General features: G+C 35.7%; 1 protein-coding gene across 1 annotated transcript in view; it reads right to left on the bottom strand.

The window, feature by feature from the left end:
* Positions 1 to 9,257, bottom strand: part of MIA2 (MIA SH3 domain ER export factor 2) — a 37,907-nt gene extending 28,650 nt beyond the window's left edge. Inside the window, exons 1-6 of the mRNA XM_074909919.1 lie at positions 9,143 to 9,257; positions 7,516 to 7,649; positions 6,124 to 6,210; positions 4,632 to 5,790; positions 566 to 784; positions 340 to 437 (exon numbers count right to left, since the gene is read on the bottom strand). Of these exons, the coding sequence (XP_074766020.1) occupies positions 340 to 437; positions 566 to 784; positions 4,632 to 5,790; positions 6,124 to 6,210; positions 7,516 to 7,649; positions 9,143 to 9,257 (1,812 nt within the window). The remainder of the gene's footprint in view (positions 1 to 339; positions 438 to 565; positions 785 to 4,631; positions 5,791 to 6,123; positions 6,211 to 7,515; positions 7,650 to 9,142) is intronic.
* Between the last annotated feature and the right edge of the window lie 3,079 nt (positions 9,258 to 12,336).

The raw sequence follows: 12,336 nt of genomic DNA, 5'->3' as shown, positions 1-12,336 counted from the left end.
AACTAAAAAAAAACAACAAAAAAACAACCAACCCTAAAGGCTGATATTTTGACCACTGAGGTGTTTCCTTGCAGTTCTGTAAAAAAAAAAAAAATCCCCAAACCACACTAAGTTCATCAGATTCTGCAGTGCAAAAAACAGAGGCAGATGAACAGCAGCTAACCTGACATTTTCTTGTTCCATCTTTATCTCATTTAGCATCAGATACCCCCAGAAGCAAGGGGACTATCAAGGGTTTATTTTAAATAATATTTTTTAAGAGTTTCATTGCGGAACATAACCAATAACTGGCTTAATTTTGCACTAATGTCAACACTACATCACATACAGAATTCTTACCTTTTTGATAATACTCGCCACTGCTGAAAATACAGATTTTATCGATTCCCCGATCTCAAGAGCATTCAAGCACAGAAGTATCTGATATATCCAGCCTCCTGATTTGTTCATAAGGAAAAAAGAACAGATTTTACATTATAATTGTCAACTTAATATAATTCCAACTTTTTTTTTTTTTTAAGATCACAAATTTGTTTTTCTTAGAATTAAGAAACTTAACACTTGCCATTACTTGGAACGTAGTTCTGGATGGCATCTGAGAAAGGCTTTTTGACATCATGTGGAGAGTCAAGTACTGAACTGTCCATTTTTTCTTCAGAATTTACTGAAGGAATTGCTGTTGCTTTTGAATATTGATCACTGTCGTGTTCACTGTCTACAGCTGCATGTATTTCATGTTCCTTCTCTCGTGTTTCTTCTAGCAGCTTTCTTCTACTGCCTACTCCTGCAAATAATTGTGAAGGCAAAGAATGCTTATTTTCAGAGGATTTAACTTACACACACTTTTGTAAGATACTAACCTCTACAGAGATTTTGATTTTTTAATTTTTATTTTCTTCAACTTAGAGTGTTACATTAGAGTAAAGATGTGCTACAGATTTATGATTTAAGAAATACTTGTCTAAATAGTGGTCTCAGAACAGAGTTTGGGGGATAGAGCTTTAAGCAACAGTAAAGTCATTAAAATCAATATTCAGAGAAAAATATGCTTGGTTTTGATAGTTAGCCTATAGATTCCCAGTTCAGGATAAGTAGGTTTCTTTCTTATATCTAAATTCAAGTGGGAAAAGCTTTACGAAAGGAACAATTTAAAATGCCACATAGGATTAAAGATTAACAACTTCCCACAAGATAACAGACTTCACTGCAAAATACAGGAAACCACAGACATGTTCATGTACAAGTATGGCTGATGGCATATGCTTCAGTTTCAGTGACTTGGAGTAAATTTTCTGAAGCTGATAAAATACCACTTTCAGAAAACCCTACACCTTGCTTACCAATGTAGAAAAAAAATTTACAAATTGATTAATTTTTTAATTCTATACTTCAAGGCAGTACTGGCCAAAGATATGCATTGCAAATACTCCAATAGTCAAATAACTGACTCTTAAACAGTTACTGTAATATTAATTCGATCTGTATTACCAAATCCTCAAAATATCATAAATCAGTAATAATCTGGGTAATTTTTTCCTCAAACAAAGCATATTTTGTTCTTGCTAAATCACTGTTAGTGAAGCATTAGTCCAGTACCTTTAGCTTCAGTTTGGGCTGCACACTTAATTGTTATAGCAGACAAAAGCACTGGCAGCTCTAGAGGGACATTCCTTTTTTCATACAGTTTTCCTGCCCAGTGTCGAAATTGTACCCCTTTTGTGCAGACACAATCACTTGTTTCCTCTGGATAACACTGTCTTTACATGAGTAAGCTGTGATTTCATGATGAATCTTTTCAAATTGCTGGTGCAGCTGCATCAGTTTGCTTCCCTCACAGAGATGCTCTAAGGGTTGCTTAACATCTTGTTTTAACTTAAAATTGTTGGAATGTGATCAATGGGTTTGGTAAATCTGAGCGTTTATCATACAATATTTGCCTGGTTTTCCTTGGGTTTTGAGACATGAACTCTCTCTGCCCTACTATAATTTTGTCAGTTTCCTTGTTTTTTGCTGGATTCTGCAGCAGTATTTTTCCCAAAATGAGAAGCTGTCCTTCCTCAGACTTATCTTGCATGATTTCTAAATTGATTTAATAATTTTCAACACCTTCTACAGATTCCATAGTACCTTTATCTTTTTCAGATTCCTTTTCTCTTAACTCCATCTCATTCTTCTATTTAATATTTAATTCTACTAGTCCTAGTGTCATTCCTATTTTCATTCTTCTTTTTAACAAAACATATCCTCAGACTTTTTTTGTACAGATTTAATTGTTAGTTTTACTAAATATATTTGCAAAGAACTGATGCTCTAGTAAAAATACTACCTGGGACTCTTTCTGTTCAAATATAATTTTTATTATTTATATTTCTGGACCTTGACTTTGATTTTCAGATTCTTTCTTTTTTTCTTTCTCTCTCTTATCTTGTTTTGGTAGCAGCAATTACTTTTTCAGTATTATCCATCCTTTCAGTTACAAAAGTATCTTCTTTTTCAGCATACACTTTATCAGCCAGGTTTCTGAGCAATCACAGTTTGCCAGTATTTAATTAAATCTGGTTTTTTTAAATAGCAGTCTGGCCTTCTAGTTTGAGGATTTTAGCAGACATTAACTGTAATACTATTTTTTTTTCTTTAAAATTCTCTTCTATTTTAGAGGGCCTCTAGGGTAAAAGTTCACTTTCAGTCAGACTGGTATCACATGACTGTTATGTTGCTTTTATTGTGACTAGATTTTCTTTATAATTTTTTTTTCAGACTTGGATTTAGCTGAAGACTTTGCTATTACTGTGCCTTTTGAAGTAGTGTTTGATGATGCCTTCCAAAACTCAGATTCATTTTCTATGTTTTTATCTTGCAAGATATGTTTTATCTTGCACTGTCATAATGGCTTAAATTGATGGGCCTAAATCTGATGGTACAGAATAATCTTTTCTTTTACCATATCACATGTGATTTTTATATTTCTTTCTAAGATCTGGATTAAGCCTGTCTTCTGGTAAGACCCATTCTCTGGTACTAGAAGCTCATGTTGGGAACATGAATCTTCCTGTGTTATTTCTGCTTCACCTTTCTGAAGACATTGCATGTTCACAGGGATTTGTTCCATTGGTGTCTTCTCTCCTGACAAGCTACCAGCAAGAGCATCAAGTGTTGTCCCATCTTTTACTAATCTGGTAGATATTTTTCCTCCACTGCCTTGTTTGTTATTTTGTGCTGCCACCTGAAGAGAAAGGTCATTCTCTTTGGAGTTATCCACATTACTGTTATCTGATTCGTTATGTTTTACCTTCTGAGTTGAGGTGTTTTCAGTTTCTTCTCCCCATAATATTTTATCAAGGCTTATACTGAGGCCTTTTTTCATTATGGAAGCTTAGTTCTATTCACAGCAAGCAGGTTTTACCTTCCATTCTGAAAGTCCATATGTCTTTCAAGTGGCCACTTTCTTCAGAAATTTTAGTACCTCCTAAACTGAAGCCACTAGATGAGGGGTGAGGAGAACATAGTTGGTCTGAAGTCAATGCCTGGGACTCCTCAGATTTCTGACCCCATTCATCATTAAAAATATTCTGACTGAAATCTTTCATGTTCTTTTCATAAAAACCCAGTGGATCATTTTTATTCTCTGGTTTGTCAGTTTTCTCCTTTACATCACCATCCATTTTGAACTGGCTTTTTGATGCTGAATTTTGCTTTATATTACAGGCAAACAAATCAAATACGTTCTCAGATGTTTCCACAGTAAGACTCGGTTCACTGTCACATGGGGTCTTCTTTATGCCTGGATGATTATCTGCAGTTTCTGGTACTTCCCCATTACTTAGTAATTTGTTTTCTGAATTTACAGATTCTTGAATACAAGTGTTCAGGTTATTTTGTTCTTTTTGCATTGTTTCAATTGCTTCAATTTTTGATTTTCCCTGCAGATGAGTTCCAATTTCTCCTGTATTTTCAAAATCTAATTTTGAAAGTAAATATAGAGAATCTCTGGAGACAGGGTCATTATAATAACCTTTTGTATTGGTGTTTTCCTGACTTTCACTACTCTTGGAAACACGTTCTTCAGCACTGGAATAACAAGGGTACATACTGTCTTTGAGATACTTCAGGTTGTACTAGTGTTTCAACAGATAAAATTTGTGAAACATCACTATTGTTAACTAGTTTGACAAAATATTTTGCTTTTTCATCCCTGCATTCATTATTTTGCACAGCTACTGAGAAAAACAGATTGCTTTCTTGGATTGCACCCTCTTCTTTTTGAGCCAGCTCCTCACTAACTCTCTGATTTACTTGTAGTTTCATTGTTCCTTGTAATATTTCATCATCATTTTAAGTTTGAGGGGGTTCTTCACTAAAAAGCACATCATCTTGCAAACTCTGCACTTGTTCTTTGGCTGTTGAACTCCAAAACTTCAGTATGTCTGCAAAATGACTAAAAGAGAAGAAATGGCTCTGTTTTTCAGCTGTGTCAGGCTTTTCTTCTGTATTTTTTGTGTCTGAGGGATCACAATTCTGAGGTGGGCTAGGCAAAGAAGAAATCTGATATGCAGTTGATTCATGTCCCTGTTGATTATCATATGAGTCCATACTATAATTAATAAAGCTATTATAGATATTTGTATACCAACCTGAATGGCCATGTTTGTTTTCTGATTCCTGATTTCTCTTTTTAGCTTCATTGTTTTTCAGCAGTTGGCTTTCTGATACCAAGTCATGTTCTGAACTGTAAGGTTCAATTGGCTTCTCTTTGTCACCTGCTAGTATATCAAAAGATGATTCTATGCTGTTTGAGATGCTTTCGGAGTCATTAAAAGCATACACACTTGCTCGTATCTCCCCAGGATTTGGCATGTTACTGTTTGAATCTACTATTTCTTGTGCATAATTCCCTTCATCTTCATCTGTCACTGCTTTAACTGTGTCCTGTGATTCTTTGTCCATGTGTGGTTCTTTCTGGTCTGAAGTCTGCACTTCTTCATTCTTATTTGCTTCATCCTCTGTTTCTCTGCTTCGCTGGTCTTCCATAGCAATTGTATCTTTCTCAGCATGGCCAAAATTAAGAACATGACTTAAACCCAAATTAAACCAATTTAATTTGGATTCTTGGCTTTCACTCTTTTCTTCTTCTGTCAGTAACTCTGTGACTGCTGTTTCCTGTTTATCATTGGAATATCCAGGCACAACAGAAACATCATGGATTTGTGGATCATTTTTTTCTGATGTCAAACCAACATCGACATTCTCTTCACCAAAGTACAGAAAGTCTGTCAGTCCATGTTGAAACCAAACAGATGCTGGGCGTTCTAGTTCCCCCTTATCATTTGGCTCCTGCAAGTCATTTTCAGCAGTGACCACTATTTTTCTGCCTCGGTATGATTTTTCTTCTAAAGGTTCAGTAATGGCTTTTAAGGGCTCTTCATCATTTTTGTGTCCTGTGATGAACCATCCTGCAATCCAACTAGACTGGGCTGGAATGGGTTCTACTGGGACACTGTTTTGCATTTGTGGCTCTTCAGTATCATCTTTTCTGTTCTCATTTTTTCTCACCAGCTTTTTGCTTGCGGATTCCTCCTGAGTGTGAGATTCCTTGGAATCATTTTCAGAAACTGGTTCAATTCTTTCTTCCTTTTGCATGGAGTCTCTTGTATGTTTTAAGAGTTCATTTTCATGCAGCTCTGATTCTGCATCAGATGATGAATATTCACTTTCTTCGTTGTGATCGTGTAATGTGCTATCTTCATTTTCAAAAGCATACTTATCTCCATGAAGACAAAGGAAATCAGTTTCCTAAAAGAACAATATTAACTTTTAAAATTATTTCATGAGTAATTTTCTACAGCACTGTGTAGCACAGCAATATATCTTTATTCTCTTTCTGTGTAATTATACGTGTGTATAACTTTACACAAAGGAATGTAAGTAATTCTATTATTCTAATGGTTCTACATAATTTATTAGATAAAAATCAGAGGACTATAAACATGCCAGTGGAGCAATAATGAAGAAAACATGTTTTGAATTATCTGAAATAAAATATGCATCAACACTTGAATTTCTAACTGGATGTTAGATTTTCAATTGCTGTGAACTACACTGGAAAATCTGGTGATGTTGGTTTACCTTAGTGAGCACTTCAACTTCTTCTGCAATAAGAACTTCCTCAACCTTCACTGCATCTTTTGGGAAATATCCAAAATCCTTTCCTTTCTGTAAAAAATACGAAAGGAATGAAAGCATTTAAACTTCAATCTTAAGTATGATAGGTGCTTGCGTATATGCTAGAAAAGTATGAATATCAAATAATAAGTTTATAGGACTGCCCGTACCCCTTCATTTTGTTTGGTCAAAGGATTGGTTTATTTTTCTTTCAAAAAGCGTTCCATTTGCCATTTTGGAAAGCAAGGGGAAGTATATTACTCCATACTATTATTTTTTGTATTATATTTATGAATGTGTGTTTGTGCAGAACCAAACCAATAGCCTTAACACTGTTTCAGCTGAAGATGTTGTTGTGTGCACAAACGCTCTCAGCCAGCTCCTACTAAAATTGGCTGCAAATTTCCCACGGACTGAAGTGGGAAAAAAATCATGCCTTAATAACTAATGACCCATAATAAGTTACAAGAAAAGCAGGATATGAAATTCAGGTACGAGGCCAGCTGCAGCTGAAGAGAAAATAGCAGCAAAGATGGCAACACTACAGAAAACAAGTTGATGATAATGCCCAAAAGAATCAAGTAAGGCTCAGTCTGAGCAAGAAACTAGCCACTAGCTTTACATCAAACCATTGCACTTAGCCTTTAATGGAGGAATACACCTTGGGAAGCAAGGAATAGTAAGGTACCTGCAAAGATACTCTTGGATGAAAAAAAGGAAGACAGAATTTCACTGTTAAACAATAAATGTGACAGATCATTTACAAACACACACAAAAAGTTTACCAATATCTTTTGGTTTTGAAGCACACAGTTTTACTAGCAGTTGGATTTGGATCAATGCATCTATTCCTTCTTAGCTATAATATAACTACGTGGCTGTTCCAACTACATTGTCAATTGTTCCGAAACATTAAATATGCATGAGAACTTCTCTGGGAACTTTCCTTGAGCACTGAACTCTGAACTCAGGTCCCAATACTGGATCGCTGATTAAGCAACTGTAAAACCTTCTTACCCACAAACCTGTAGGTAGGTACCTGAACTTATAGATGGGAATGTTTTTAACAGAACCAGATTAAATCATTATAGCCAAATGGTTAGATGAAGGAAAGAGAAAACTTGGATTCTGATCTTGACTTTGTTTCTCCATGAGTGATCTTTGCCAAGATTTGATTTTCCCTTTCTATATAAAGATAATAACAATGACCCATCTCCCAAATACTTTATTGATCCATGACTGGTTAATATTACAAAAGAGATGGAAGATCCCTAGAAGCAAGCAGAATGTAGTTGTTATGCTATTATACTATCTTTATTATTTATGGGGAAAAATCTTTCAGACTGAAGTACTTACACTTCCTGTCCACAAGTTTTCATTTTTCCTTGAAAGTTTGGAGTACACCATTATCTCTTCCCCTGTTTTGAAGCTAAGATACCGGCAGTCAGGCCCTAAGTAGTCTGTAGTGGCTTGAACTCTGCTCATTGCCGCTGGAATAGGATGTAGAAAGAAAGAAACAAGTGAGTATAGCAGCCATTTTTTCTGGTCAGGTTACTGAAGAAGTCTGATATATATAAATACATTAACATGTTTGTTAAAACATCAATATGTGCTTTGTTATGATACTAATCCATTTATATCAAGTGGAAAGCAACTAATAAAAAAAAAAAAAAAAAAAAAGCAGCTTTATCTTGGTCTTTTTTCCTATTTACTACAGACATCAAGGAGAAAAACTCTTGTCCTATACGGATATTTTTCAGTCCTTATTGAGCCAAGCTTTCAATGCCAAAATGCATGTGGAGCATTAGCAAGTTCAACTACTAAAGACAGATTTAAACAGCTAAAAAAATATTTCCCAGAGATATTTATAATTGTGTATTTTAAAAATTCTAAGTTAAATCTAGTAATTATTTCCAAGATTTTTGTCCTCTATTTTGAATATTTATTTATCTCATGAAGAAAATAGGTAAGTTTAATCAATATAAACCTTAAACACATTGTCAAAAACAAAGGTTCCAATTCAATTTGAATGACTTTAAATTCTCTTTTTCTCCACTCCCGTGTCCCCACAGAAACCACTACTGATGTGCTCTGGTCATTTTGGAGCCTGTTCCATATGCTGTTCCACAAAGACTGACATCTCTGAGCATCCAGAACCCACTGAAGTCAGCATGGCTCCACAGGAAAATAAAGATCCATCAGCAGAGGAAATCTAAGGTCCCTTCCACTTCAGGACAAGCTATCCACATTGAAAGTGCAACAATTAAGGCTGCTAAACACTGGAGACAGCTTAGAAACAGCTTCAACTACATATGATTATGACAGGTTTCATAACGGTAGTCAATGGATAATAAATTATTTATTGCTGCCCACTTGTGATTCAGTGGCTTTGCCTCCTGCAGAGCTATTTAATCCCCAGAAACTGTAACAAGTTACTGCTCTTACTTCATGTTAAAGAAGAAAAAAAATAAGTAAAAGGGATATATTAACAGGGTCTTTTATAAGAAGGATTACAAAAACCCCCAAAACAAACAGTTTGCTGACAGTAGAAAAAAACAGAGTTTTGCAGAATAGGCTGTGAATGTACTATAAACACAAGATATATAGTCATCTTTCTCAGTTTATAAACTTCCTTTTTAAAAAAAAAAAAAATTTCTTTTGTACCTGGTAAGGAATGAGTTAAAAATACTTTAAACCTGCTTTATACTGCCTGTTTTGAGGAAACCTGAGAAAAACTAGCTATTCAAGAGTATTTTTACTGAACTTTGATCTTTATATCTTACACAACCCAATCCAGCAAGTATGATTTTCTCTTTTTGTTTGAGAAGTTTAAGCCTATTGCTCATAAACTTAGATATTGACAACAAACGTTTTCTATGGCTACTCATTTCAGTCTGTTTAATTGCTAGTTTCAACAGTATGGTTTGTAATAACTGCACATGCACCATAGACTCCTTTTGAAAAAGAAAACCTTTTTACTTACTCTCACATTCCCGATCACCACACTTCTTCCATTCTGAAAGTACCTTTGTACTCTGCAGACTTGTTAAAAATGAAATTACTAACAGCAAAATTCTATGATCCAAGATCCTTGACATTTTAGATTGAATCTAGAATGCACTGAAACTGTGGAAGCTGCACTGATGTGCGTTAGCAAGAATATTCTACATTATTTTTCTTAGCCTAACAAAACATGGCAAATAAACTTATCCTATTTTCCTTCTTTCATCTGCTCAAACAGAAGTACACTATGCTAACCAGCAAACAATCTGCAAAGTCAGGTATCCTGATTATACATGTGTTTAATAATTAACTATGTTCTGATAGCCAGACTGATGTTTTGAATACAAAGAAACTAGTTCTGGTCACATCAAAATTTAGCCTTTTAGGTTCTTTTGTACTGAGTTTGTGGAGGAATGTATTAGGGGAAATTCAACAAGAGTAGTATTAGGATTTTTTCTGGATTATGAATGAATTTTTAATACACATTTCCACCTGATTTTAAGATGGACTATCAATTTTATGCTTACATTGATTTACATGATGGCCAATAGAGCTACTGACAATTTTCTAGCTTTTTTGTTTAATAAACTATATGTTTTGTGCACTGATATGTTTTAGATTATTTGTAGGTGGTCACTGAGAACTCAGAGAGAAATTTTTTCCACATACTCTTGGAGTTTTCTCATGCACTAGATGCTAAGTGCAACCCTTTAGCATGGGGAATACTTACTCAACTCCAATGTCTTTTAAAGGTGCCTGGCAGCTTTCAGGTTCTTAAGACAACTAGAAAATCCATATGCTATTTCAACATCATATATCACAGAGCATTATACCAAAGCTAAGCAGATGATATGTCCTGCTTTTTAAGGAATACCCCCTGTTTCTTAGCTATCTCTTATGCAATATGGAGTTACAAATGTTTTCAAAAATACAGGTTATGCATTAAAGAAGTAATTATGCAGGGAGTTGTACACTGGTTATAAAGGTATGAAGGTGTGCTACAAATGAAATTTTGCAGAGAGGTTTGCATTAGAAGTAAACTGTGCTTCAAATGCTCCAGTCGTTGTCCTGCACTTCCTTGGTCACCTAAACACAGTATGTCTAATTTACCTACAAAAGGGCCTTCACCTTTCCTTTCCTACTCTCCTGCATGGGGTAGCCTCTTCTTTCTCGCTTGATAGTGCCCCAAGAATCTGTGTTCTTTCCCAATCAATAATATCTGCAGTTACGCGCTTCCTAGCAGGCCTGCCCTTCCTTCAGTCCTGAGCATGACTCACACAGAATTTGCTCTGCTTTCTCTTTCTGTGAACCTAAGCTGTGTCCTACTTGCAGCACAGTCCTCCTCCCTTGTGCTCCAAAACCCAAACCTGCCAGACACGGGTGCTTCACCTGATCTACTGAGCCAGTAAACAGATCATCTCCTGGAGGTTGGGAGAGAGGGCACAAAGTGAGCCAGGGTCACATTAACCAGCAATGTCCTGCAAACAAAAAAATCACAGATGACATGTCCTCCAGTTGCAATCTAACACTTTGGCCCCTTCCTTTGCCACATGACCTGGTAGTCAGACAGGCCTATCCTATGACCTAGCACACCAGCTGCCTCTGCTGTTAGGTAATCCATTGGAGAGCCGTCTTGTGTACCAGGGAAAATACACTGTAGATTAGCCCCACACACACTAGCTCCTGACTAGCTTTGATGTCACCCCATCCCCAGCATCAGTATTCTCCCGGTCACTGTCATGGATCTTGGGTTGCTTAGAGAGTCAGTGATTGGGAACCTTCCCTGGGGTCCTTCAGGTTTATCTGTAGGAGGCCAAGGGGGAGAAATGGCATACCATGCAGCTAAAACATGGCAAATGCAAAGACGCCCTGTGAGTAGAAAGTAGGATGGGCATTTTTTTTTAATTCCCAAGTCTCTAAGGTCAGGACAGATTGGTGAGAAGGAATATACAATAAATTTATATTTATGTATACTAAGTGTTGTACAAAATAAAAAATGGACAGCAATTTTATCCCACCAAGATTAGCAGATGATCAGAAGAGTCTTTCATAATGTCACAAACCATGGAACACGGGACAAAAGCAATAATGGCCCTACAAAGGTTAACAGTCCCTTTTTGAGCCTGGCAACATGGAGCTGATTCATCTAAAAATGGAAAGGCTGGGTATTCTGACACCTAAAATTACGTACTTCAGTGAGCTTATGTGGGAGAACAAACTATCACACCCATACCTTGAGATCTGCAGATTATTACTGTATTTGTCAAAATAGCTCTGAAAATGGCTCTGACTTCAGTTTCATATGGATACCTAGACTAATTCCCAAGTCTATATACGGAGATAAAATGTTGCAGCTCATCTTAACTACTTAGTTTAATCTGCATCTGCAATTTTCAAGTTATTCTGGACACTGCTCATTATGCAGTTTAGTCTCAACAATCATTCTTCTAGGTTTGAAGCTTTTAAAGGTTGATGAGAACTGCTCTCGTCTCTGTTCTGTGTTTTTTGTTCCTCTAGTAACTTCAATAATAAATCATATTTATATCAAATATTATTTTCTTCTGGGTGTAAATCCTATACTTGCAAACATTATACAACCATAATTTCTAATCACCTTTGAACTAAAGTCAAAGATAAAGATTCATGGTATTTGTCATAGCTGGCTTCCAAAGGACAAAGTTGAAAGCTTTATAGCAGATAGAGTGAGACTTCAGTTAATTTCTGTTCTGTAGAACTGAAGCAACAAATGTGATTATTACTTCATATGCAAAGACAAACAATGCTAATGCAAAAGTAAGATCTATTTCCAACAGCTTTCATTAGAGTGAAACTATTAACTTTTTATTTGCAATGACATCTTAATAACTTTAACTACTAAGCTAGAAAGGCAGAGATCCCTTATCTTAAAATTCACAGAAGGATCAACTCAGAATTAATGGTGTAATTTAAATAAACTGAGTAGTATGGCACACTGGATGGCTTTGTATAAGTAAAAGAGATACAGATGCTGAATAGTCTAGGAAATGCAGTATTAATGATAAAGATCCCAAAGCAAATCATGACTCGGCAAAAGTTATCCAAAGTACATTCAAGTCAACATATATTTTATGATAACAGTATATACAGCTTTGGTTATATTCTTATGATAGCACCAGAAGGCTCCATACAGAATGT

Source organism: Athene noctua, chromosome 6 (assembly GCF_965140245.1).
Source record: "Athene noctua chromosome 6, bAthNoc1.hap1.1, whole genome shotgun sequence".
Classification (NCBI taxonomy): domain Eukaryota; kingdom Metazoa; phylum Chordata; class Aves; order Strigiformes; family Strigidae; genus Athene; species Athene noctua.
The sequence above is the reverse complement of the archived record's forward strand: the minus strand, read 5'-3'. Positions and strand labels throughout refer to the sequence as shown.